The sequence below is a fragment of the Scophthalmus maximus genome, chromosome 12 (assembly GCF_022379125.1).
Source record: "Scophthalmus maximus strain ysfricsl-2021 chromosome 12, ASM2237912v1, whole genome shotgun sequence".
Lineage (NCBI taxonomy): Eukaryota > Metazoa > Chordata > Actinopteri > Pleuronectiformes > Scophthalmidae > Scophthalmus > Scophthalmus maximus.
Window position 1 is genome coordinate 5,306,590 of NC_061526.1, and position 26,812 is coordinate 5,333,401.

The window sequence follows — 26,812 nt, forward strand, 5'->3', positions numbered from 1 at the left end:
CGACCCGAGTTTCAGAGGGAATGCAATGCACCAAGGTCAACGCCGGGGCACTCACATGGTCGATGCTAACGTGATTAGTGACGCGCCAGCGGCCACACTGGCGCTCCGTGGAAGGTGCTCCCTTTCCCATCACTGAGGCACACGTGAACCCGGGAGCAGGCGTGTGCAGGTTAACGTGGTGCTGTCCACGGACCGTAATCCATTTAAGACTGTAAACATGGAGGAGGGGGAAGACATTTACTGTCATACAGCACTTGCCACAGTCGGTATATCACCCCCCCCCCCCCCCCCCCCCTGTCAGCAAAGCACACGCGGCCGGCCTCCATGAAATCACCGCAGCTACAGTAGAGGTATTAGTCACATCACCCCCCGGGCTTCTACATTCTAATCAACCACAATTACAGGACTCTCACTCGCTAATAAACAAGCTCATGATTTTCTCTTTCACTCAGCCACATTTTGTGAAGGTGCACGTGAATTTAAACGTGCCTCACCTGGATTTAATGTCCCTGCATACCAGAAGTTATGTTTCCAGCAGCGACTGATTACAGCAAATGGGGTCCTCTGAGCTGCGAGAATTCTTCTGGCCACAGAGTAGAAGAAGAAAATGAGTGGAAAGCGTATGAGGTCCCGATTATGAGAGTAGCGTGTGGGTTAAATTGGAGTTTTTCGCTTCGTAAATTGAGTTTGGAAACTCCAGTTTTCAACCCAGAAGAAAAAATTGTCTATTAATACCACAACGATAATAATGTGCCACAGTGATGTAGTGTCTGGTATTTCTACATTATGTCCACAGTTCTGACAGTTCAGTGTTAATCCGCCGGTAAATAAGGGCACGGCTCGGCGGAGTGGCAGCCGAGGTTGGCGACCCGTTTGAAAAGAGGGCTGACATTGACCCACTCAGGTTCCTAAGCCTTTGGACTCACAGCGGTTATTCAGTGGCTTTGTGTCCTGCTGCTCGTGTCATGGCATGAGGGTGACAGGTAAGCCAATGCGACGTACAGTACGTGGGTGGCAAAGGGTTTAGATGTGACACAGAGAGAAATGGAGTGGGACAAAGTTTCCGCGGCGCGCGCACACACTCCCCTTCCCCGCGATGCAAACACCTCTGGTCACGCGGCGGCGCTCTCAGACCTGAACTCCTGCGATCAGAGAAGGGCTTCATTTCCATCGGCGGCGGCGGCTCGCGCGACGGCCTTTGCCACCCACTTACGCCACCCCTCCCTCTCACAGCGAAACACGGTCAGCAAACATTTTGACCGGAGAAAGTCTCCTCTTTTCTCCGCCAGAAGAAAAATACATCATTAATGACTGGTTTGTCTATTCAGCCAGACGGAGACACCTTGAGGTCCAGCCAATGCACGGCGCGGATATCTGCCCCCCAACTGCCACGGTTGTCGAAGAAACGTCCAGGTCGATATCTTTTCTCTAGTACGAGCTGCTGGAGCAACTGTCTATATCTCCACAAGGATAAGAAGAATAAGCAGTGAATGATCAAGGATGAAGGGAGACGTGAGGGTTCTACAAAATGAGAATTTACAAGTCTGGAAGTGAGAGGAGGGAAATTCCAAAAAATTATTGGCAGCTTGTTCTTCTGCTGGATTTGTCTTTGAACGCGACGCCGGGGCGGAATGCCATAACTTGATAAACAGAATAATAGATAGCAGGACTAGATCACATCCAACCTGTAAAACACACCACTGTGTTGTATGTTGAATGCATATTGGTATCCGTTGCTTTATATGATCGATCCTGCAAATAGGACTTGCACACGTTGCTGAGCATCTCGACGGCAACATAGCACTGCTACAACACGACGAGTTATCGGTCTATTATTAGCCAGCCCTCCCCTCCCGCTCCTGCCGACGCGGCGCTGTCATCATAGACGACTGGCTTCTAATTGGAGAGGGAGGAGGCCGTATCGTCGCTGCACACGCCGCGTACGGCCATCGAGCCTCGAGAATCCAATTTTCAATTAAGTAAGCCCCAAAATGCCAGCAATAACATTTCTCAGGGAGGTGGCAAGCTGATTACTCTGTGAATCACACTGAGGCCTTTTGCATGAACAGATGATTACAACGAGACATATTGGGGGGAGGGGGGCGGGGGGGGGGGGGGGGGGACAAAGGAGGACCCTCTCTTCTCTGTCTCTCTGCGTCTCAAACAGTTGGCACCTAGTTTTTGGTTTTTTTTTCAATTTCTGTCCGCGTCGGTGTGAAAAAAACACGAGGGAAAAAAACAGTATGCAGGCGGAGACACACACCGAGAGACACTCGCACGTATAGCCTCACACCCACAGTGGGAGAAAAGAGAAAGGGAGCCAGCTGTGAAAACATTGCTCCTCGCTATCAGAAGAGTCTGGAGAGGAAATATGGTGCAATTTTTTCTACAGCTCTCCGCCTGTCAGGGTGAGTAAAGAGAGAGCTGGACCTCTACAGTCTGCACACACACACACACACACATAAAAACACACGCACTACAGAGTCAACCCGTGGTGTCACTGGGAGGGTGTGATCATTCGCTTTTTGCCTAATTCCGAGCAACTCGTTGTGGATTGTTCTCGCCCCCCTGCTGCCGTTTTTTTTCCGGGGGGGGACACATTAGCCCGTGGCCTCGTTTCCACTACGACATAGGCAAATTTCAGGCTCGAAAAAAGGGGGGAACTTTGTATTTCTTGGCCTGTTTTTGGCGCCAGACATTCCACAACTCCACACATTCACGTCGGTGTGTCGGATCCGACTTGAACACCCGCATTCGGATCCTGCTCTCGACACCGGTTTTCTCAGACACAATATATATACCAAGTACCACAATTTAGCCATAAAATACCACCAGATTATTCTTTTCATATGTAGCTTCTGCAGAGAATGTGTCATTTGAATTGTGTGTGTGTGTGTGTGTGTGTGTGTGTGTGTGTGTGATGTGTGTGCGCGCGCGCATGAGAATGTATCAGACATCATGTATTTCATTAGGAGAAGTGCTTTCTGGATCTTAACTGTGCATTCTTTCTCTTTTTTTTTTTTTTCCTCATTATTTTTCGCCCCATTCACATCATCAGCACTTCAGATTAAAATGACACAATCTCCTGCCTGAGCAAAAGGATACACACACACACACACACACACACACACACACACAGACAATTAATCACAAGAAAAGGAAAAAAGTCTGCCTTGGTTGCATAAAACCTTGAACAGAATACAATTGTGTCTGCACACTCCCACATTGGCTCTCGCCTCTCACTCCGTCCTCTCCTCCACCGTCACCTTTGCCAGAGGATAAACTCTCTGGCTCGCGGCCTTTCAGTCAAAGCCCAGAACCGCGGAAGAAGCAGCTCACTGTCTTTATTCTGTTTCTGTCCCTCGGCAAAAAAATCTGTTTATCCACAGATACACTTTATACACTTTCACCTCTGTGCAGCCGACGATTACATTTGCCCCCCCCCCTCCCCTTCCGCTCTTCCTCAGACCCTTTATAAACAAATTGCTTTGTCCTCGTGCAGAGTTCAGCCAAAGAACACGGGTGTTGACAGCTCTGGTCTTTTTCAAGAAGAGACGAGGATTACTGCGTCTATGCACTGAGGTGGATTAAGACTTTTGACGCTAATGAAAGGTCCTGACAGGAGTGGGGGGGGGGGGGGATCGGTCAGCGGGTCTTAAGCCCAGATAATGCGCATAAGACCAAAAATGAAATCACCAAGTGCAGGGGTAGCAATAATCATAATAACGCTGAGGAGGGAGGGAGAAAAAGCGTAAACAATCAAGAAAAAAATGCCTGGAAAGAGCAATTTTTCACCCTGAAACCATCTGTTCCTCATAATCTGAGGTTATCTTTTGATTAAGATTAAACCTGTCTTAAACCCCGCAAGCTTTTGAATTAATGCAGCCTCGCCTTTTTTCTTTTTTTCAAATAAAGATGAATGATTTGAATGGTGATTTGGGGTGTGTGTGTGTGTGTGTGTGTGTGTGTGTGTGTGTGTGTGTGTGTGTGTGTGTGTGTGTGTGTGTGTAAATGCACGTGTGTGTCTTTGTCTGCAATCACTCAGGGATTAAGACGATTTATGCCGCCGGGGCGTAAATTGACATTCACTACGTGTTAAGTGATTGAACCATCGTTCATCTCTCCCTCCTTCCCTCTTTCATCCTTCCTTTCTTTGTCTCTGTCAGTAAAAATCTAACTTGTAAACTTGATTCCTTGATTCCAGTTTTATAGTTAACTCCAGATTTATGTACGTATATATATATATATATATATACACACAACGTCTCTGTAGTGTTGGTACCCACGACCCGAGTTTCCCTTCCTCTGCTTAAAGGCCAGCGTCAGTGAAGTTTAAGTAACACGCAGCCATGTAAGAGCAAATGCCATTCAAGAGTGTGGCCGTCTTGACAGCGTCCCAACGAGTAGTTTAGAGAACAAGTTCATCACAGCCACTCTCACTGGATAATGACTGTAACATGCTTCCCAGCGCGAGTGCGTGAACCCAATCTGTCACTTCCCGGAGATGTTCAAATCCGTGCCGTACATTGTGTGTGGGCTAAACCGGCGCCACTGCGCATCCTACAGCCCGCCGAAACAATACCCCGTAGCCTGGCGAGGCCCTCGCAGATCATTTTTTTCTCCCTCGCCGTCTTTCTGATGCAACGTCCAAGTATGCAGCGCGAACGATTCCTTCCCGCTCCTCGATTTGACAAACCGCGCTCGCTCGCAGCGAGTTGTATGCGACACATTGTCTGCTGAGGCAAATCTCATGGCTTTCACTCTAAGAGATGGAGAGATTTCATTTTGGTATTCGTTTTGTTTAAATCTGGTCCAGCACATATGTATTTACGTGAGTGCTTTATGAGTGTGTACGTGTGTGTGTGTGTGTGTGTGTGTTGCGTTTGTGGGCATCGTGAGTGGATTTGCTGGCACGTCATCTGGATTAGGATGCTCCGTTTTGGTGGCGGGGGCGCATGCAGGGGGGGGGGGCGTCTTTTGTCATTATTTCAGTCTCTTCCTGCTCCCATTTCTCTCAGTCTCTCCCTCCCACTATTTCTTCAGGCCTGATCCACGTGTTGAACGTCACAAAAAAAAACGGAAGAAGAAGGGAGATTTCACGACTTGTGAAATTTTTCTTTTGAATATCTCCCTGTTGACCGGTTGCTCATCAGTCGGTTTTTCTCGCATTCAAATCCAGTCCTTTTGCGCCCCGAGGGGCCACTTCCCTGACCAGTTCCACAACCTCTTCCGAAGTGATTGCCTGACAGTGAGCCGCAGACAAGATGAATGCTACTGTTTTAGCCTTCAAGGTAGCCATTAGTCTGCGGGCGGGACTGCAAACGGCAGAGCAGGAAGCAGACAAAGAGTCACACACTTTGCACACAATTGCACACAGAAGCAGGTGTGCCCCCGATGCATTTGCCCAAAGGGTTAATCTCTTTGTAAACCCCACCCCCAGGGGAAAGAAAAACAACTCACCTGTCTCTTCCTTCATCCTAATCCCCGCCGCATTTACCTCCATTGTTTGGTTCCCCGCGTCAAGTTACTTTGCTCCAATTATTTCCGCTGATGTGTTTTGGCTCTTGGGTGCGCCTCTGTTGTGGTTGGGAACGGAAGCTTTCGACTGCCACTTTGGCGTCCCCCCCCCCCCCATCCCTCACAGGAAGTTGCGCGAGGGTCCGCGGTCAAAGGAGCCGTGCAAAGCTGAGCCGCAGCTTTGTGAGGTGATTGCAGCGTTTCATGGGTCTTGAAAAAGGCAGCTGCCACAGTGAACGGCGCACAAAGGATAGCTTGTTATTTTTTGAGGCCTTAAGGTGAGAAGGAAAAGAAAAAAAAAAACCCAAAAACAATCCACACCTGGAGGCAGGGATGTGGTCTGTGTGTGTCCTGCGCGTTCGGATGAGCGCTCCCTCGCCTTGGCGGGCCAGGTGCACGGAAATTACAAGCAACGCAGGGGAGGGAGTCGGCGCGCCATGATGGAAGGGAAACCCGGGTGAAATTTGTCAAGTCAAGGGCTCAGGTTGACGTGGCACTTCAATTACTGGGTGCCAATGCATATTCATCCCGGCGTGAGCGGGGAAATGGCGCGCGGCGGCTCACCCAAATAATTCCCGAGCTGTCAGCCTCGGCGAGAAAAAAGGCCCGCATCGCGTGCCCCGCTCGGGCGCCGCGCTGACGACACTTCACTTCGGATTCCTCCCGTTTGAGGATCGGACAAAGGGCGACAGAGAGGCGGAAGGAAAGAGAGTGCGCTAATGCATTTGTGAGGACGGAGGGTATTTTCTTGTGCGGAAAAACATCTAAATACATCGCGCTTTTTTCTCCCTCCTCTGCTCATGCAGGTGGTACATATATGAGAATAAACCGCGCTCAGTGGGAGCTGAGAGAGGCAGCACAATAGCGAAGGCGCTGCAGCCCTTAAATGGGTCAACAATGCATAAGAAAGCAGCTTCGCACTCACAAGAGCGAAGCAGGGAGAGTGCAAATATGAACAGCATGCACACACGTACATATATACAGAGAATATCCTCCCCTTAACGCACACAAACACACGCATAATACACCAACTTCACGGGCGTGGGAACGGTTCAGCGTGCTCGTCTTGAGTAGGGTCCGCTCTCGGCCTTCATAAAACATGCATGGTGCTAACGCTGACCATTATGTGAATGTCTTGCCTCGCAGTCGCCAGGGAAACCGGTCGGATGAACGAAATGGACGCAAAAAAAAAAAAAATAAATAACAGAAGTCTCTCAGACAAAAAAAGCATTAAGTCACTCACAGCGCTCGGCGACTGCTCAGGAAAAATCTTCCTTCCGTTCCTTTATACTTTTGCTTCTGAGGGAGTCACAGAAAGATTGTTCAGGGGAAGGAAAATAATGAGCATCCTTTTTTCGCCCCTGAAAATAGAAAAAAAAAATGTATATCGCACATCTGCTTTCTGGAAGCTGTTTTTTTTTTTCTTTTTCTTTTCATTAATGCCTGTATTACCCTGAGTAATTGTGTCCATGAGCAGGGTCCTTTCAAAAAAAAAACCAAGCCGAAAAGGAAATAAGAAGAGGGGAAATAATGAAATTCCTCAGCTCGGGGAACTGAGGAGGATATTGTCCCTCCAGGTGAATGGAGTGTGCACATGTTTGCGAGCAGGCATACAGCTGCGCGAGGGGGCTTTGGTGTGTGCCGAAGACTCCTCTGCGTGCCCTTTTGTTCGGAGAGATGTGTGTTATGAAAGCCTCCAGCGTTCGGCGGTGTCAAAGGTCACATTATGTGCCACTTCTCCGACACAGCTCTGGCCACAGGCAGGCCAGAGACACCCCCCCCCCCCCCCCCCACCCCCCTTCCTCCTCCTTTCCATAAAGCGTTTTAGCTTTTCATTCCAATCTTTATCCCCCCCCTCCCCTGCTTCCTCGCTGCCCACCCTTCCTCCATATGAGACACATTAACTGTGTCCTCAAAGAAAAAAGGCGAGTGAGGGAGAGAGCGGGAGGATAATCCCCCTCCCTCCATTGTTACATGCTTTCATCTATTTTTATATGGCGAGGAGCGAGGGGGTGAGAGGGGAGGGGAGCGGGGGACGTAAAAATAAGTTCTGGTGGGCTGCAGTAGTCTTGTTGCAGCGCTGACAGCGTGACGCTTCTCCGTTTGGGTTCATACGGCCGGGAAGGCAAACTGGGATATACTGTACATTCATGCACCGGCTTCTGTCAATCGCGAATTTCTGAAAACACTTCTATTTAAATTGCCCTATTCATCATTTATAAGTAGTTCATCGACTCTTGGTGGTTTAGAATGAACTGTAATTTAGATTTAAGCATTTTTTTTAAATGTCGATTTGTGCATTTGTAAAACGACCACATCTCCTCCAATGAAGCATCTGCAGCTGCGGCGTAAACAGTTAATAAATGATACAAGCCTGAAGACAGATGCATTTATATGTAACGCTAATCATCCACACTACAAATCCCTTTTCATGCAGGTTCGGAAAAAGACTTTTTCACACATGAAGACCGGTTCTTTTTTGGCCCCTCTGAAATTTGTACCCACAGGTCCGCGCTATATTTCTACCAGAGCCTTCGCCCACACCTCACCGCCTTCATCAGCAGTTTGACCGGTCGTCATGGAGATCGGTGTAGGTGTATTAAGAGCGACAGCGATTTGTCGATTAGACTGATTGGTCGTTAAGGCAGAAAATGAATCTGTTGACAATGTAAATCGACGACAAACAAATGTGAGAGCTGCCTGCAGACAAACTAAGATATAAGATATACGTCCTTATAACAGCTTGGAGCTACATTACAGTGTGTGTTACCGTATAAAATGTATGGTAACCTCTCAATTAGCATTAATATAAACAAAGTGTGTCCACTGACACTTGCCGCTCGCCCTTTGGAGGCTACTTAATACTATTCTCACTATCATTATTGCTAATAAAGCACATAGGTTTGACATGAGGACAGCGACTTTGACCCAGTTGGATCACACAGCCGCGCACTGCAGCAACGTCTCAGGGTATATAAGCTTAAGCTCCCGTGCCCCCCACCCGTAGCCCACGCAGCAGACTGATTATCATTAGCTTTTCTACATAACGCCTGCAGCAGCCAGGCAATTGTTTGCCTGTGTTTTGACAGTTTTACAGCATTTAGCAGTGTCTCTGAGTCATCAAACCGCCCCGATTAAAGACGAACATGATGTCAAATTCCTAAATAATGCGACCTAATTGGTATCAATTAGTGGCAGCAGACGCCGCTGCTGGCAGAATCCCTTCCCAGAAGAAATGCCAGCACACAGCCATGCCTGCTGGAGATGTGGCACAGCAAGCTGTTTCCGTAAATAGGCACATGTGGGTGAAAAGGGTGAAAGGAAGGAGATCTAGGAAAAAATGAAAAAATCACCAAAGTTTGTTGATTTTCATGAGCACAGCGTGACATATTGGAGAATGTCAAAGGTCAAGATGCCACAAATAGGTAATTTGTAAGATAAACAGAGAGAGAGAGGGGGGGCAGACAAACACGGCCAGGTAAATGTGCACAATTTGCAATTCCGACCTAAAAAGGTCAAAAAGAGTTTCACTGCTAATAATGAAACTCACACAAACACGCGCACACACACACACGCACACCAACTTTGGCAAACCTCCACTGAAATGAAGTCACACCATTTACCGTATGTGTATTGGCTTCAAGCAGGTTACATCTGGTTGCAGTTGATTCCGTTGGGTTTCGGCGAAACGCGTCCGTCATCCGCGGTTTCTCCGAAACGTCTCTAATAAATGTGATGTGTGTATAATCAGCGCAGCATTCCTTGTGCGCAAAAGGAAACTGCCGGCAAGTTATTTGGCTTTGATTTTTCCCCCCGATGTGTGGAAAGAATGTGTTGGGCAGAGTTTTGATGCGTGGATTGGTGTATGTGCTCTAACTGTGAGATAGGAGGGTAGTGATAGCCGGCGCTCGCCCATAAAGCATAGTGTGTTTGGCGAGCGCATGAATGAATGCATGAGCGGCCGCGGCTTGGTGGTGTCGGCCTACAGAATGTGTGAACACCTGAATGTGTATTTCTGGATTCTGTGTCTTTGTGTTTCCTCAACAAATTCCCTGAAGTGAGAAAAGAGGGGAAAAAAAGTGAAAGAAAAGAACGCCTTCATTCTTTTGGCTCTCTCAGTGTTCCTCTCCGATACGCTCCTGGTGTGAAGTTGGCATGCTGCAACATATGCATATACTTAAACACGCACGCACACACGCACACACACACACAAACACACACACACACACACTTGTCCCTTATAGCGGTCTTCTTCGGGTGTTCTGCCCACTTTCAGGGATCAGAAAATGCATATATAAATGAATTAATCAATCAATAAATAAATACACTCTTGCAGTCAGCAAGTACGATTATTGGCATGCCTCGCAGTTCGCCCCTCCCAAGCTCCAGAGCTCACACTGGGAAAAGACACGGCGCCCACTGTGTCCCAGTGCTGTACACCTGATGTTCCGGCACGCACCAGCGGATGTAATTCCTCGCTCCGCACAACCTGTCCGCCGCGTCCTCGTCTGGATCATGCGCAGCATTCTAACGGCGGAGAGAGTTCCAAGGAGAGGGAAGACCGGGAGTCGTCGCGTCGGCGGGAGGGAAGGTGGGAGAGCGGCGGGAGGCGGGAAAACAAGCAGAAGACAAGAGTGCCGGGGAGGAAAGGAGGGAGCGGAGGGCGGGAGGCTTTGGCTCGGCGCCTTGGAGGAGTTTAATTGTCTTCGTCGAAGACCGCCCTACCAGTTCCCCCCCGATATACGCCACACCTGACGCAGATACCCCAGCCAGGGAGTGATTATATCACGAGAGAGGTGAGGGAGGAAGAAACAAATATGAAAGGATAGGTGCATTCCAAATTAACAGCTGTCGGAGAAAAGGGATTTTATTCCCGAACACAACAAATGCCCGTGCCATTTGGAGACGAGCCAAATTGCTAGTCACCGCTCCGTTGCACCTAAAAAGGCACAAAATGCACATGGCAGAGCGTATGACTGTGGGCCCTCATTGGAAATACACTCATGTCTCTGCAGTGCCATGAAAAAATCTCTCTCTCTCTCGTATAAGTACAGGCTTGTGCATTAACTGCTGTGCATCGGAATGGCGGAAGATCAATATAGAAACAAATCAGGCAACCATCTCTGAAGTCATGACCAGCACATGTTGCCATTTTAACCTTAAAAGACACATTATAGTCTTATGTCGACCCCGTCGGCCCCTGAAATTTTTTTCCCCTCACGCTTTATTTGAAACCCTTCAAATAAAGTTATGCTTACCTGGGGCCCTCGACAAAAAAGGATTATTCTTTGTGAGATCTTTTTTGGGGCCCAAAAGGGTCAAATGTATAATTCATGAAAAAAGGTATGAAACAAAACAATTGTCTGTTTCAGAAAATACTATCCTGTACTGTAGCTCGTACTGTAACCCCACTCAGATTTATCTGGTGGCCCCTTGTGGAGGTTCCCCCCGTGTTCAAGAAATAACCCACAGAGCAACCTGTTCACAGTTGTTATGGACTATTTCTTTGTTGGAAGATAAGTAATTCTGGCCAAAACTGTCCACAGTATTTAATAGACTGTATTTAAAACCCACACAAATAGAACCAGAACGCTCGCCCCATATTTTCGTGCACCATTCCTTTCAACGGGAGACGCAAATCTGCAATCACCGCATATCCTCGCGGCCTATCATCTGCCGAGAGCCCGTTCAATTGTCTCAGTGCGGAGGGTTGCAGGAGTTACGGCCGCGCTGAGCGAGCCTCGCGGTTCACGCGTGCCCCGTGTGGGCTGACAGACAGGGAGGGAGACAGGACTGTGGATGTGACACTGGGGTACGATTTAAACACCTGCCTGCTCCGGCTGAGCAGTGATCCATCATCTCTCTGTCAACCGCCACTCCCTCCTGGCAACTTCTCCTCGCATGCAGCCACCATCCTTCACGTGTACCCCTTCTGTTTCTTATTCCATGTCCGTGTTTTTTTAATTATTTTCTCTCTCTATCTCCTGGTCTCTTTCCAACCTCCCGTCCTTCGCGTCCTCTTTCCGGGCTCCCATTTCCCTGTGTGCTGCTCATTTACTCGCCACGCTTCCCTCTCTTCACCTTCCCCCTCGGTGCTCTCTCTCACATCCTCTCACCAGGTCCTCTTGTTCTTTTTCTATCTCCCTTGCTGTCGCCTTGCCTGAGGACATCGGGGGCGAGGGACAGATGGAAACGAATGAGACACGGCAGAGGGCTGCGGGCCCACACGGAACACGGAACCTGAAAAATGTTTTCCTTTTTTTGATTTTCTGATTATTCCTGCTCTCGTTTTTTCCCTTTTCAAATGAAGATTCTAGCGTTTTTTAACTCGTGCTCACAGGTTGGACTGTGACCTTGGGGAAGGCGAAGGGCAGGAGAAGCCTGTGTAACGTGCTGATTGATAGATTGCGAGTGCCGTCCGCTGGGCGCTTTTTTCGCCGAACCGCTCTCCGCCGGGTAGCGACAGGCAAACCACACGTACACACAAACGCACACAAACGCGCACTCCCATCCCTCCACCGAGTTGAGGGAAATCAGACCTAAGACGAGCGCTGCTGCTGCTGCTCCGCTCTTGAAATATGAATGGTTTTAATTAAACAAACTCGCTTTGCCATCTGGCCCTACAATTGGGCTTGCCTAATGAACAGAGTTGCACACAAACACGCAAAAACACACTCTCACACACACACACACACACACACACATTATTAACCAGGCTAAGCAGCATTCCAGCGGGTGAAGCTCGGAAACGGAGAGAAACAACAACAGTGAAGTGATCTAGTGAGGTGCTTCACAAAGCTGGAAAATGATGCAGTGCCTCATTTTGCTGAATGAAGAACGTGTGTTTGTGTGTGTGTGCTAAAGATGGCGGCACTAACTTAGGTTTTACGTGACATCGCATGTGTCCACTGTTTCCTTCGTACTTTGGGCTTGTGTGTGTGTGTGTTAGCAAAGGCTCTGACGGTGTCTTGCAGACTGTTGACTGCTGCGATGTGCCGCTCGGCCGTCCATCAATAAGTGATTTAGTTTGTAATCCAGTTGTTGTACCCAAAGAAATCTCAGCAGGAGGTACGGGAGCGAGATTGAGTCTGGAGTGTGTCTGCGTGTGTGTTTGTCTGTGGGAGGGGGGGGGGGGGGGGGGGGGGGGGGGTTTGGTAGGATGGCAGTCTGGCTGCCAAAGCGCAGAAACGTGGGAGGCATGCTGACGTTAGCAGCCAGTAGGACGTGCTATTCCTCTCATGGCGGCTACAATAAATTTGCACGATTCAACCTATCCCGGCAGCCAGCGTAAACGAAAACCGGGCAGCCGCCTCGGCGAGGTGCACTCAGTGATGTAGCGGTGAACAAAAAGTTGAGGAGACAAATGTGTATCTGACTCCTGCAATATGGAAAAAAAAAAAAAAAAAGTTGTTGCCTTAAACTAATTTCCAAAAGGCCTCAACTATACTCAGATTTTCTGCGTCCTAGCACAGGGGTAAACGGCACGTATAAACTCGGGAGAATACAAGAAGCTGAGGCTTTAATAAACGGTTATGGATTTACATTAGCATTTTTTATTCATTCTATAGATCAAACCGCGACCTACAGCAACATAGCTGCACCGATGCACTGAACGATGATATTACATCCTCAGTGCCGCGAGCTGTTCTGATCCGTGCGGAGGTTTCACATGAAAACACTTTGCACACCTCACACGTAACGGAAAGGGCAACGTGGAAGCATGATACTCTAAACGCGCACTCGGACTAACGTGGTGCAAAATTGCTGAACTGGGCCCTCACCCCACCACCCCCCCACCCCTGGCGATGTGGACATCAATAATGGAGCAAAAGTCTTTGACCCACCGATAACTACCCCGCCATACAACTGGAAGGGCTCTCTGCCATCCATAACGGCCTAATCGGGTGTTTGACTCCAAATGCTCAGTGTTTATGAATATCTGATGAGCGCTGGCGTAGGCTTATGAATAAGTGAGGGGCCCAGCTGTGCATCAAAAACAAGAAGACTTCATGAAACGTATCCAGAGCCTTATCTGAACGGTACGTGGAGCAACGTGCTGTCCAACAATTATGGTTAAATCGTATTTATCACTCATCCTGAACGATAAAGTGCTTTCTCAAGCTGTTCAACCGAGCAAAGTCAACAATGTTTGTAAAGATGCGCCAGAATTGTCACAAGCCTGTGACGTGCAGCTCTTGACCGTCTTCGACCAGGTTCAGGAAGCTGAAACTACAGATGAGTCTTGCGTGGTAGTTTGTGCACAATGGGTCAAGAATGTGTTGATATTCCCGTGGTGACACCAACACTCCCTGTTTTGAGTAAGGCTCTGGAAGAATCTGTCTTGAGAAGTTGTTTTTTCCTTTTTCTTTTTGACACTCCCCATGGAAAGAAGTCAACCAATAGAAAATGATAAAGTTTGAAACCTAACCTTGAAGACGGAGATGAGGAAAAGAAACACACGGTCCCTCGCCACATCTGTGCAGGGGTGGAAGGGAAGGAAGGATGAGGAGCGGGAGGCAGGGAGTGAAAAACACAGTCTGTTGTCTGTGTTGTTTCCACGTGCCTTTTTCTGGGTCGATGCACATGTGTGCGTGAGGGTTTTGGTGTACTTGCGGGTGCATTCATGTGTGTGAGACAGACGAGCGGCTGCAGTGGAGGACGATTGTTCCGGCACATTGTGCGAGCATCGATTGACAACAAGCAGGAAAAAGCAGGGATTCCAAAAAAAAAGGGGAGGTTAGCCTTTGTTGGCGTTTCGCTCTGACACAAAGCAGTGGCAATCAGACATGATGAATCAGTGCCATGGCAAAATGGGAAACAAAAGTCAAATCCTCCCATTCAGAGTATTCAAACTGACAATCATGCCTCGAGCAGCAAGGTTAAGATTTCCATCGACTGGAACTGACCCTGTCGTCTTCACACACACACACACACACACAAACACGCCCACTCCGCCCGCTTCCACATCCCTCGCTTCCGTCTGGCCCTCCACAACACAGGAGTGGCCCAAGAACAGGCTCTCGCCACGAATCATTGTCACATTACGCACGTAAATGTCTGCAATTACCTGTCGCTAATGATGCCCGAGCCAGCGCTGAGCACCACAGCACGCCATCTGCTAACTTTTGCGCTCATAACTCCGCGAGTTCCTAACAAGCAGAGCCAGGGCTTCATATACTGTGGAGTAAAGGCAGTGCCAGCGGCGTCTGTACTGTATGTGCTCCGGCTACAACACAACGGGGAGCGCTAATGACTGTAGTTAGCGTCCCTCAAGAGGCCGGAGCAGTTTGCCAATATTTGCCCTAACCTTAGATGATTGCATTTACTTTACACTTTGGTATTTAGATGATTGCCCTTATTCAGGGTGACCAAGCAACCAGCGGCTCGGCGTTCTCCTCAAGGAGACTTTGAAAGAAAACACGCAGCTTCTTTTCTTCCGGGGTTGAATCACAGGCGCTACACCAATTACAGTCTCTCAGACCACAAGGCCACCCTGCCGCCCACCTCAATCCACTTTATAGCCCCTCGTGGCCTCAGAGAACAAACTCTGCATTGTATAAAATTGTGCTGCAAAAAAAGAAAGAGTCGAGTTAATAACAATATGCTGAAACCCCCCCCCAACACATACACACACCAGTTCAGCTGATCTCACTAAAGATAGCGGGCAGCAGCGGAGCAAGTTGTTTCTCTCGGATGGAGACCGATTCATGAATTGACCTTGACTCTGCCCCTCCAACAAACCTCCTCCGAAGCTCCGCTGCGCTGAAATCTGGAACCGTGGAAACAGGGAGAATTAACAACACACGCACGCCGAGCTGAAACCCAAACTGACTGGGGTTTATATTAGCATAAATTTGGCGGTCGTGTTCTGTTCCCAAAAAAAAATTCAAATTTGACACAAATTTAAAGATACATGAGTCTTCTTGGGTATTCAACATTCCTTTTTTTACGTATCTTTTTTTTTTTTATGACATGTTTCAGCATGTGTGCTGCTTTTGCTCCCCAGGTGGATTTTGTGATCACACTTTTCATCTCGCTGGCTTGTGTGCCATTGGCTGTCCCTCGTCCAATTACTTTAAACAGAGACCAAACTGAACTTAGCCTTTTAACTGGGTCTAATTTGATACCTTTTAAAGGTAGCCCTGTCCGGTCACACCAAAGTCTTTCAAATCCCTTTTAATCGCCCAAAATCCGAGAAAGGTCACCGTGGACACCTGTGTAACTGCCGATTTAATGTGCACATGCGCCCGGTTTGTCCGGGTCATCACATTTATCACAACTAGACATTTAAGCCGCCCTGATATTTCCCCTCTTTACCATTCATATTTCCGGGCTTCACCTTCAGATTACATGGCCTCAACTAATCTTAAATTAGGGGAAGACATCGTCCACCAAACCACTCCCATCTAAAATGAGAGGATGTGAATCTTTAAGCCATTTAAATGGCCTTATCCTAAACTGCAATGGGGAAAGCCTCTGCACTTAGGCTTAGCACTCTCAAGACAGCTACTCCTTGTTAAGCATCGCCTCAGACTCCGAGACTATGAATGGGACCATTACCCCCATCTCTCACTGCACACACCCAGAGACACACACACACACACACATAGAGATGCATATATTTTGGCCGCAGTAGGAAACTAGCTCAGACTAGCTGTGAGGAGGCTCTGCAATGGAAGATGAAGTATCGCACCGAGGGACTGCTTTTACAATAGGCACTTTTTCCATTGCTCCCACTCGCTCCCTCTAGGCCGCAGCCTTTCTACATTACGGCCTACAGAACATCAGTTCTACACCCCGATTGGTGCAAAATGAGCACCTTCGCAAGGGCCTCAGCCAAACCTACATTCAAACTAAGCTCAAGTGCCTTTCCATGTAGATTCTAAACTGTAAAAGCCTAGCATTAACCCCCACATTGTTACACACCTTGTACTTTCTCTCTTACTCAAATTTGGCTGGGCGCCAAATGAAACGAAGTTTGCAATAAGTCCAACATGGCTGCAGACTAAAGATAGAGAGAAAAAGGTGCTGATCTTCAGAATGTTACAAGTTGGCCCTTTGAATCAAATATGCCTGCTGCCATAGGTTTCCTAATAAGTCCCAGACCTCGACTTCACAGGATGTAGACTGGTGGAAGGGTTTGAGCTTTAATAAAAGTTGCGACAGCTACTGTGTCACAACCGCCACACCACGTCATACCTGTTAGCCTACGCTACAGAATTAACTAACCAATGGCGAAGATCAGCAAGCAGGAATAGAAGTCTACTTGGTAAGAGGAACGCTAACAAGAGAGGAGAGCTAACCTCGTGTTTCTGCGTGTTTGTTAGACTGTCTACCAATCGGACGTCCTACTGTGCGTGAATGCCCTGGGCAGTATGTGCGTGTGTGTTTCCTGTATCTTTAAGGTTCGCTACATCTCCTTTCAGTGTTTGCCCCTACCATTTTCCATGTGCTCTGCCTCACCGACACTGCCATCCGGCGTTGTCCTCTCGTAGCTGTCCTCGGGCAGGGGAAGGGCGCCCAGCCGGGGGCCCGATGAGCTCTTGCTGCTGGGCGTCTCCGACTCGTCCAGGCCGCTGTCGTAGCAGCTCTGCAGCGATCCCTGCTGGTGAGGGTCCTGGGGCTGGCTCACCACCGAGAAGGTCACTCGGCGAAACGGCTACAAGAGAAACCAAACGGCCGGGGGTCACTATAAAAGGGACTGTTTTAACTTTTTTATTTATTGTTAGACGTGAGCTAGGGAGTTGGGTCCTCGGGATTTCAGAGAGGGGATTCGGGTCGGGGTGGTAGAAATATAGGTTAGAAAAAAAGGGGGGTTAGGGTAAAGAGGCGTAGATATTTGCTTGCTAGATTTCACTTAGGGTACACTTACATCTCCGATCTTCTTCTCTGTCACAATAGCCAACACAGACCTTTTATCATCACTTGTTTATTTGCCGACTAAATAAAGAAGCATTCAGCTATGCCAGAGTTCTGATTTAGCTAAAGCGCAAAGGCAAAGACGAGCACAAACTACCCTGCCTGAGCATGTCGACAAACACACGCACACACACACACACACTAAAGGTTTTTGCTTCACACTGTCAATATGTGTAGCCTCACACATTATTGAACAGTGTCTTGCGTTAAGCAGTAACGGAGCATGTCATTAAAGACGAGGCCTCCTTCTCCCCGTCGCAGTCCGTTTCCTCTCCTCTCTCCACATCTCTCAATCGCCGTCTGAGCCTCGTACGAAGGTAATAGCAGGGGGGGGGGGGGGGGGGGGCGAAAGAGGGAGAATGAGCATGAGGCGCGGAATGAAAGACCAGGCTTGGTCATTACCAGAATAAATGGCATAACAAATGGCTAATGCCATTCATTAATTAGATACAAACACAGTCAGAGTTCGCCTCTGTCGCTGTGCACCTCCTCTCCCTGCCCCTTGCTGGACCTCATCACCTCCTCACACTCTTCTTTGTCCGCTCCCTCCCTCTGTCCTTGTTTCCTCGTTCCATCATGAGAATATTAAACTGGGCAGGGGGCCATTACTCAAACCATTTTCGCTATCTCCCTATCCGTCCATTTGTTCCCCCTAGTTGTGTCACCTGATGGAGGTACAGTAAAAAGTCAGCTATCGGCATCTGCGATTGGTGACTGCGTCCTCAATTTCTACATTTATCCATATCCCCTGTCATTTGCTGAGACGCAGACGTCACTTCTATCAAAAAGAAGTGACACATGAAGCGTAAACACACCCGTACATGCCACACAGACGTAGTAAAACATGCTCTGCAAGTGTCGACAGGTGACTGAGGTTCTTATTTTGTTATCCCAAGGCACTTCTGTGTCTCTGCCAGACCCACGCTGTGGAAGATTCTCTTTTCGATAATGAAATTGCCCGAAAGCAAATGGGGAAAAAAAAAATAGGCTGCCTTTCACTGTGTGCGTGCGTGTGCGTGTGCGCGTGCACGCTTGCGTGCGTGCGTGCCTTTAAATTTGCATATATTTATATAATTCTTCTAGCTTCCCTCTCTCTGGCTGGCTGGCTAACACAGCAATCTTGGCAATAAATCATGTTTCCATGTAATTACAGTCAACACTCAACAAATGAATTGGTATAAATATTCATGCTAATTTCACTCGGATAGCCAAACATTTGTTGCATAATTAAAATCGGGACCCAGAAGGAGAACTGCCCTCTATAAGTGCAATAACACTTGAGGAGATGTTAAGATATTAAACCACAGTTTTTTTCCTTAATGTTTTTCAGTTTGTTTTGTTCCACTTGTTCGGCGTGAGGTGCCTGTTAACAAGTCCCACAGCTTGTGTGTGGTCGAAAAAAAAATAAGAAGTACTCTTGTCTGGATCAGATTTAGCGGCGCGCCGTACTCCTTGGGAAACATGGTGTTCTAATGATACAGATTAAACCACTGTTGCCTAATGAATTGCTGGCGAGGCCGCGGCAAAAGAAAAAGAAACACCGGAGCAAGTGTGCACACAGGGAAAATTGAGTTAGGCAGAGGGAAAAGAAGCTGACGGGAAGAGAGAGAAAAAAAGTTCAATGAACAAATAGATTTTATTCACCTGAATTTCCCCTTATTTTCACTGGAGGGAGAGCGAGATAGAAAATAGAAAGGAAAAAAAAAAAGCTAATTTGTTTGCAGACCAGAAATGGAGTTCATGCAGAGATCGCCAGAGGCTTTGGATTAGAATCTCCAGCAACCACCGCCTGCACAGCGACCTTCGCTCCCTTCATTCTGTGCCTTTAAATAAATGAATAAAATAAAAAATAAAAGTGATTCTCTTCTAGTCACACCCCCCTCATGTTTATAAGCGGGTACGTCTAGGTGTGTGTGTGCCGGAGCCGGGGAAGAGAGAGAAGGAAATTGTCTAACATGCCATGTAAAATGACATATGGCTTTGTGGTTGTCACAAGCGATCTTCTTTTTTTTCCGTCCCCGTCTCTCTCTCAAGTATCCACAGGGAGAACAATTTGGGGGCTTGTCACATGGCCAAACCACAGGGAGAAATTAACAAAATTATCTGCCATGCACACGCACCATCAGGGCTGACGACTGGGGTTTTGCCGCCCCAAAGATATTTTAATGCATGAGCGATGGCAAGGGAGATTATACATTATGAGGAATAAAAACCGTCTGTGGGTGTGACAGTCCTACTGTTCCCCCTCGCTGTCTGTCCATGCTGTCGTATGGCACACAACTGACCCCTCACCCCACCCCCCCCACCCTCTCTCTCTCACCAGAAACTGGTCATTTTCAGACCCGGTGAGTTTGCTAGGCCTGACTGAGTACAAGCCCTTTGATGCCGGCCCCCTCTACCTTCCACCCTGACCTCCTGACCTCACGGCTGCCAATCAATTTGGCAGTGACCGAGCCAGAAACGCAAGCGTCCGCACATACACGAAAGCAAGGAGGTGTCATGACCCCAGTCCCATTTCATTTTGAAGGAGAGCCACATGATGGCTATACGATTATTTTCAATTCAGTTTAGTGACAGTCTATAATGTGATGGATAGTTTTTTTTACAGCCTTGGATTTGGAGAATGAAAAGACAAAGACCTTATTAAATGTGTTCCACTATTACGGTTGCAAACATGCAGGAGTACAATGGCTGAACCCCATGCTGTTCCCCGTCAGAGAGTGTTAGTTATTTTAATGTATGGATTTCATTACAGGTTAACACTATTTTACTTTATCTCTACCAGATGCTGGAACTGTTGGGTCCTGACCGCGCGAGGGCCTCTTTGGGGCGTGCCTGTGATCGCAAGCCAGCTGTGACAGTCACGGGTGAGTGAGCCGATCCGTCACCCCCCGAAAAAATGAACAACGCAAACAGGCCACAGGTTTATTGGGACCTCTGGCCGAAGCTCGGCCCGGGCCTTATGTCCCGGATGCTAAAGGGAAAACATATGGGCTGCCTGACTCGAGACGAGCTGGAGCCAATAAAAACAGCGCAGTGCCACTCATGTCAATAATGTGTGACCTCTTGCATTTGATTTTCATTTCCTGCTTTCTCAAACCAAACGTCGAGCTGCTGTCAGAAACACTCTGTTTCAACCTAGTAAATCATGAATGGGTAACACATTGTTCAGTAGAGCGCTTCGCTTTTGCATGAAACCTCGGAGTTGCTCTGATTAATGACGCCAGCTCAGAACACGGTCAAGACACATTACTTAAGCCCACAGAGTAACTTTAGTACCACTAATTAATGCTCACGTAGCACAGTACATGTACAGAACAGTGGCGACTGTGTTTATGGGCAAGAAGTTTGAACCCGTCCTCCTTGAATGCCTGGGTTCGTAATCAAGCCCACCTTCACCAGACCTCTTGAAGGAGCGCAGGATAATGGAAGGGTGGAGGTGGGTCTGGTTGTGTGTAATTTCAGCTCTAAGTACCTTCGGCGGATGGCAGTGACCCACCGCCGTGGACCACAGGAAATAATTGTGGCTGGGCCGGACTTGGGGGAAAGGGGAGCAAACATAAACTGCGGGGCCAGTGTCTTATTGCAGTCAACCGAGAAAGACGGAGGGATCCAGAGAAGGAAGTATGAGTAAGCGAGATGCAAAGGAAGATAAATAGGCCAATCGAACAGGGGGGGGGGGAGGCAGAGAGGGTAAGAGGAGGGAGTGACACAGGAGTGCAGCCACGAATGCGAAAAGTGCCCGTCAGTAATTAAGAAGGCTGGTTTCATCTTTTAATGGGCAACCAGACAGCGGCCTGTGATACGCCACCTGAGACGCGCGGAAAGCGCCAAATAGCAGCGGTACACCAAACAACATCCTCGCTGGGGTGAAATCGTGGCTGCTTGCGTTGCAAAGCTCAAATGCATTACTGTAATTCCAGTCCTGTGACTTAAAGAGATCATGAGACACGCTGATGTGGAAGCGATAAATGAGACAAATGCCCTCGAGGTGAATGTCTGTCTGGAAATCAATTGGAAACTGATCCAGGTGGATTCAGGTTCTATTTGGGTGCTGCTCAGTTGCACTTAATTGCCATGTTGCAGGCTCACAGAAGAACGGGATTGTGATGCTGTCTGGCCCCGGTAGTCAAAAACAAGGGGGTCGTCTGAATGCGGACTGTCTCTCAGGTGTATCAGGCGCCTCCATGAGCGAACAGGCGAATCTCAAATAGGGTTTTGGATAGGGCTGAGTAAGTTGTGGGAATGCTGGCAGTTGAGTAGTTGGCTGCAGCTTTGTTAGTGCAAGGTCTCAGGTATCATGCTCTGGCCTGGATGATGGGTTCGGCCCTGTCAAGCTCCAGCGCTCTTCTTCACTTCTTCACATCCCACCCACCCCTTTGTCTTCTTCAAACTTCACTCCTCCGCACCACATTCCTCCCAGGTCACTCTTTCCCAGAAAACATTAAAAAAAAAATGGGGGGGAGACTGAGGTAACGGTTCCAAGGTCTCCCCAGGAGAAAAGAAAGAAAAACAAAACTGATATAATAGAAGCTCTTGTGCGTTTAATTGTCGGATTTCTTTAATACAATGTCCACAGTCAACAAAGATGCAGAGTGTGTGCTTTTCTTTTCTTATTCATGTTCTAGTCTGCTCAGTTTGAAAGAAAAGTTGTTGTGTTTTCGCACATCCTTTCAGAAGGCGAGGCTTGCAAGGCTATTCGGCTGCCAGATATTCACCTGAACTGTGCACACAATAATAATTGCTCTGAAGGAAAACAAGAGACAGAGGTAGATGGATTCCATTGATATGTTTCGAAAGAAACTGTCTGTCATTTGAATGAGCTGTGAGGCCCTACAGTCTGCACGGGCACATGGGCTTGTTAATAACGTTTTTTTATATAACACCTTTTAAAAGTTGTTTTATTGCAGAAGGTGCAGACATTATGGGCAACACTGCACACCGTCTCGTTAAGAGCTGATGATGCTATTAGCACTCTTTTTTTTTTCAATCTTTGAAATCGTGAGTAATTTTTTTTTCGCCCCTCCATTTAACCATGTGGCCGTTTTATGATCTGACAGCGCACCAATCATTTGAATGTCCTTCGGCGCTTGTCCACTGGCGTTCTTTTGAGTCTCTATTGACCCCTTATTGCTCTCTTTGGCAGAAGAAATAGCTGTATAAATATATGTGCCCCCGAGTAAGACCGGGGACCATTTGACAAATCCAAAAAGACAGCAGGAAACCCAAAACATGAACTCCCTGATGCTGCTGACTATTGTGTGGTTGAGGCTGTGCCATTAAAAGCTGTTGCACGGGAGGTCCTCCGAAGGAACTCTGTGGGGATAAAGTCTCAGTCTCAGCGCTTGTGCCATGGGAACCGCGTTGGAATGAGAAAAAGGAAGTGGGAATCGGAGTGGGGAAAATAAAAGGCGCAAAAGTTGGAGAGAGTATCAGAGAAGAGAGGAAAGAAATTAAAAGGAAGGGAAATAGATGATAAGGGAATCTAAAGCGTGGGTGATCTTCCCATCCCAAGCTCCATTTTCCTCCTTCATCGACATCCCACTTTAGTCTTTTTCTTTTCCCAGTGTGTTCGGAATGCCTTTGGAAGAGTGCCACAGTTAGCACTTTCCTATTAGCATGCACCCCGTGTGCACAGCCAGAGAGACAGACGTGCAGGAAGAAGAAGAAGAAAAAACTGAGAGAGAGAAAAAAAAAAGATCACACATGGTTACTTTCTTAAAGTCTGGGCTAAACTTTTAATTGCTCTTCAAGTGGCGGATTAGGCCACTGGTGAAACAGAGATACTATTCTTGGGGGAAGCGTTTGAACATCTTCAGAAGCTTAGCCCAACCCCTGACCTGCTCTGAATAGCAAAGGAGAAGTGGCGTGTTTTTATTATTTTCATTTTTTTAGGGATGGGGGCTGAGATGTGTTGAGGTGGGGGGTCGTTGGTCGATGAGTGGCAGTGGATTAGCTTCAAGCTGTCAAATAACAGCCTTTGTGCCTTTCTGCTGGGCTGCAGGAACCCCATCATACCAAGCCTAGTGTCATGTAACAGATAGCATGAGGCTAAAAGGGATAAAGGAACGCTTCATAATTCATAGAGGGACGCTTGTTTTAACTTTTTTACCACTTCATGCTGTGGTAAGTTTTTTGCGGGCCATTTCCACAGCAGACATCTGCGGAAGTCAATCGTGAGTCACGTTACGCCGTCTTCATTATGAATGGATGTGGCCTTCTCCTGTGTCGCCATGTTGGAGCGGCTGCTGCCGACACAAGCGCTGGCAGACACCGGGGAATGAGCGTCAACCCCAACCCTGACCCAGGTGTTCCTTACATAGAGTCTGCTTGAAAATCTCGAGATCGCATTTCCTCCTCTCTCTCCCCCCCCCCCCCCCCCAGCTTCACCCCTTGTTAGGACACTGACAGCTGAATGGCGTACCATTCACGGAGCGCGCGCACGTGGGCACATGTATCAAGTGAAATCGCTCCATGTGCACTCGAGCGTTGAAGTGCCTCTTGTCTATCTGCGAGTGTGTGTGTGTGTGTGTGTGTGTGTTTGTGTGTGTGTCATGTCTCTGGCATTGTCATGTCATTTCGCATGTCACAACGGCATCAGCTCCAGGTTCCCGGTGCTGGCGTTTTGAGGTGGGATGTGATGTGTGGGCGGGGGGGGTATCCATCACATCACTGGCAGCACTGTTGTTTGACCAGCGACCTACTACTGTCAGTTTGTGACGAGCCTGGGGCCGGCACTAACGTTAGCTTGTTGTGACACAGGTTTGGTTGTCAGCAGGAAAGCATGACATGGCGTCAACGGCGCCCAGAGTTGGCGCGAAGCGGCCAAATGCCAGAGCGGAGCGTTCGCCGTTGCGGATATGAGAAATGGCAGCTCACTTATTTTGCCACCTGTCCCACAATAGCCAGGGCGGGTAATATGTAGAAAGCCCTCAAATGCTATATCTAAGGGAATGAATGTCACTGCGGAGACAAGGGGGCGATGCGATCTACGGGGATAGACAGATTTGGCGACGGGGCAGTAGAAGGATAAAGAAAGACAATGGGTGAGATAAGGGAGGGAGGAAGAGAAAGAGAGTGTACAGGCTTTAATAAGGCTGATGAATGATTCCTTATTTACCGTCCTGAGTCACTGATGACAGATAACTTGCATTTAGGGGATCAGGGCGGCCATCCAAACAGGCGAAAGAGAGGGGAGAGAGATAGATGGAGGGAGGTTAGAGAGCATATCCAGCTCATCCGCTAATGAGGCGTTCTATTTGAGTATGATCATGCGGGCATGTATCATTCATGTGGGATAAGTAGTGTGTGTCTCCTTGTGCAGTGTGTGTGCGTGTGTGTCCTCGTGTCGTCTTTAGAAACCCCCACACTTCCCTCATTTCATCAGGATAGCACCACCAGGTGGCGCGTCTTTGCCTTGATGTAGTGAAAGGCAAATGTATCTCCTGATCACATCACTTACACACTGACACACACTGACACGCACACACACACTTCCTTACAGGTCCCATCCACCACCTGTTCCCGACAACAGAAGCACGGGACAATTATGATCCAGACAATTATGAAAACAATTATTACAAATGAGTAATTAAACCCTAACGTCAGGATAAATAAACTGAGTGAGGAGGCAGAGGAGGAAGGAGGACGGCAAAGGCCCGAGGCGAGCGAGGGAACAAATGAACGAAGAGCTTTGAGAAAGGAAATGAAGCTGAACGTGCGCTCGCCAAACATGCTACACGTTGCCGGTGCAACGTTAGAACATGTACGTGCACATTGTAGCAGATCTCGTAACTTTGGCACCGAAGATACTTCTCCTCCCCGTCCTGCCTGCCCTATCCCTCCATCCTCGTTCATCAACTCAACTCTCAACCCCTTATCTCCCAACTTCCCCTCTTCCCTCTCTCCCCTATCTTCATCTCTGTCACTCTCGCCCCCGCTCCCTCCCCACCCCGCCTATCTTTGTCGAGATCCCGCAAGGTCAAACCTCCCCGACGTTTGATGGATGAAAATGGAATTAAGATGAAAGCACACTTTCAGATAATGAAGATATGCGGCGGGAGATTAGGAAGCTGGGGGAGGCTGCCGAGGTGCCGACCAAATTAATATTGAAATTTATGTGTGTTTGGCTCAAGCCCAGACAATCCCCATGTGTTGCTTTCACCAGGGGGCCAAAGTGGAAAACATAACAAAAATTTTAATGGCGTTTGAGGGAGGGCGAAGCGGAGCCATCAGTATTCATTTTGTGTGACAATGCAAAATGAAGTGGCTGAAGTGCACGACACAGTAGCCGAGGCAGTTTCCTGTCAGCTGTGTTAACTTAAGCATCTGGGCACATTCACGTGCCTATTCGGATATTTGCATATGATCTGCTCCACAAAAAGTGACACATGCACGCTCATGCGTCGCACAATCCAATCTCAGCCCCCAATCTCAATGTTCGTGTGTTTGAGGAGCGTGTTACTGAAAGATGGGCGAAAGGGATAAGGCCCCCGTGCCTCAGAAGGCTTCAAAGACCGACAGTCTATCAAGGCCCCATATCACAGTCTGATGGCAGCGATACGCACACTAATCCGCATGTAAAATAGTCCTCTCCTCCAAGGCACTTCTTGGAGTGCACTTAGCAAACCGTCTCCCTCCTCCTCCTCCTCCTCCTCCTCCTCCTCATCCTCGCCTCCTCTTTGACACTATCCCCAGTGAAGGGGGGGAAGAAAAAGAAGCTGAAAAGATCCCCAATGTGCTCTTAAGGTCTCGTTTCCAGCTCCAGCTCTATTAGATCTCATTACTCAGTTGTTGACTGGGCAGCCATTTTGGGCAGCTAATGGGGAAATTTGATAATGGCGTCAGGTTGTTTTGGTCCCCGCTGTCACGGCACTTCAGCGCTCCGCTTGCAGTGGCACTTTGCTGAGGGGGCACGGGAATGTCACACAATTAACAGTGCGGCTTGTTTGTTCCCTCCGGTGTTTCTGGCCAATAAGTCAAAATGAAGCAGACAATAATAAGAATTATGGAGGCGGAGCACAAAAGAAATTTGTGCATAGTTCAATTTTGCACTGGCCTTGTCCTCTGTGTTCTCCCTTTATTGAAAAATACGGAGGGCAAAAATGTGGTCAGGTTACATAGGAAATCACCAACAATGAAGATCTTTGTTAAGACATTAAGTCAACAGGCAGAAAATTCTTCCTCTTTTTTGTGTGTTTTTAACTCAGCCAAAGGTCAAACAGGAATAATTACTGGACACCTGCGCCTGCTCGGTACCAGTGTACAAATGCCCCTGCGACACCAATCCCCACCTACGTATGTGTGTGTGAGTGTGTGTGTGTGTACGAGAGAGAGAGAGCATTTCACCTATCACCTTACCGGCAGCTGGTATCGC

At 48.2% G+C, this 26,812-nt stretch overlaps 1 protein-coding gene across 4 annotated transcripts in view; it reads right to left on the reverse strand.

Moving 5' to 3' along the window:
- Positions 1-26,812, reverse strand: part of pcdh7b (protocadherin 7b) — a 101,781-nt gene that overhangs the window by 37,058 nt on the left and 37,911 nt on the right. For 2 of the 4 annotated variants that reach the window (XM_047336479.1, XM_047336480.1), the window contains exon 2: positions 16,957-17,176. The exons of 1 other annotated variant lie outside the window; for it this stretch is intronic. In XM_047336479.1, the coding sequence (XP_047192435.1) occupies positions 16,957-17,176 (220 nt within the window). The remainder of the gene's footprint in view (positions 1-16,956; positions 17,177-26,812) is intronic. One more of the 4 variants, XM_035618485.2, reaches the window with a different exon arrangement.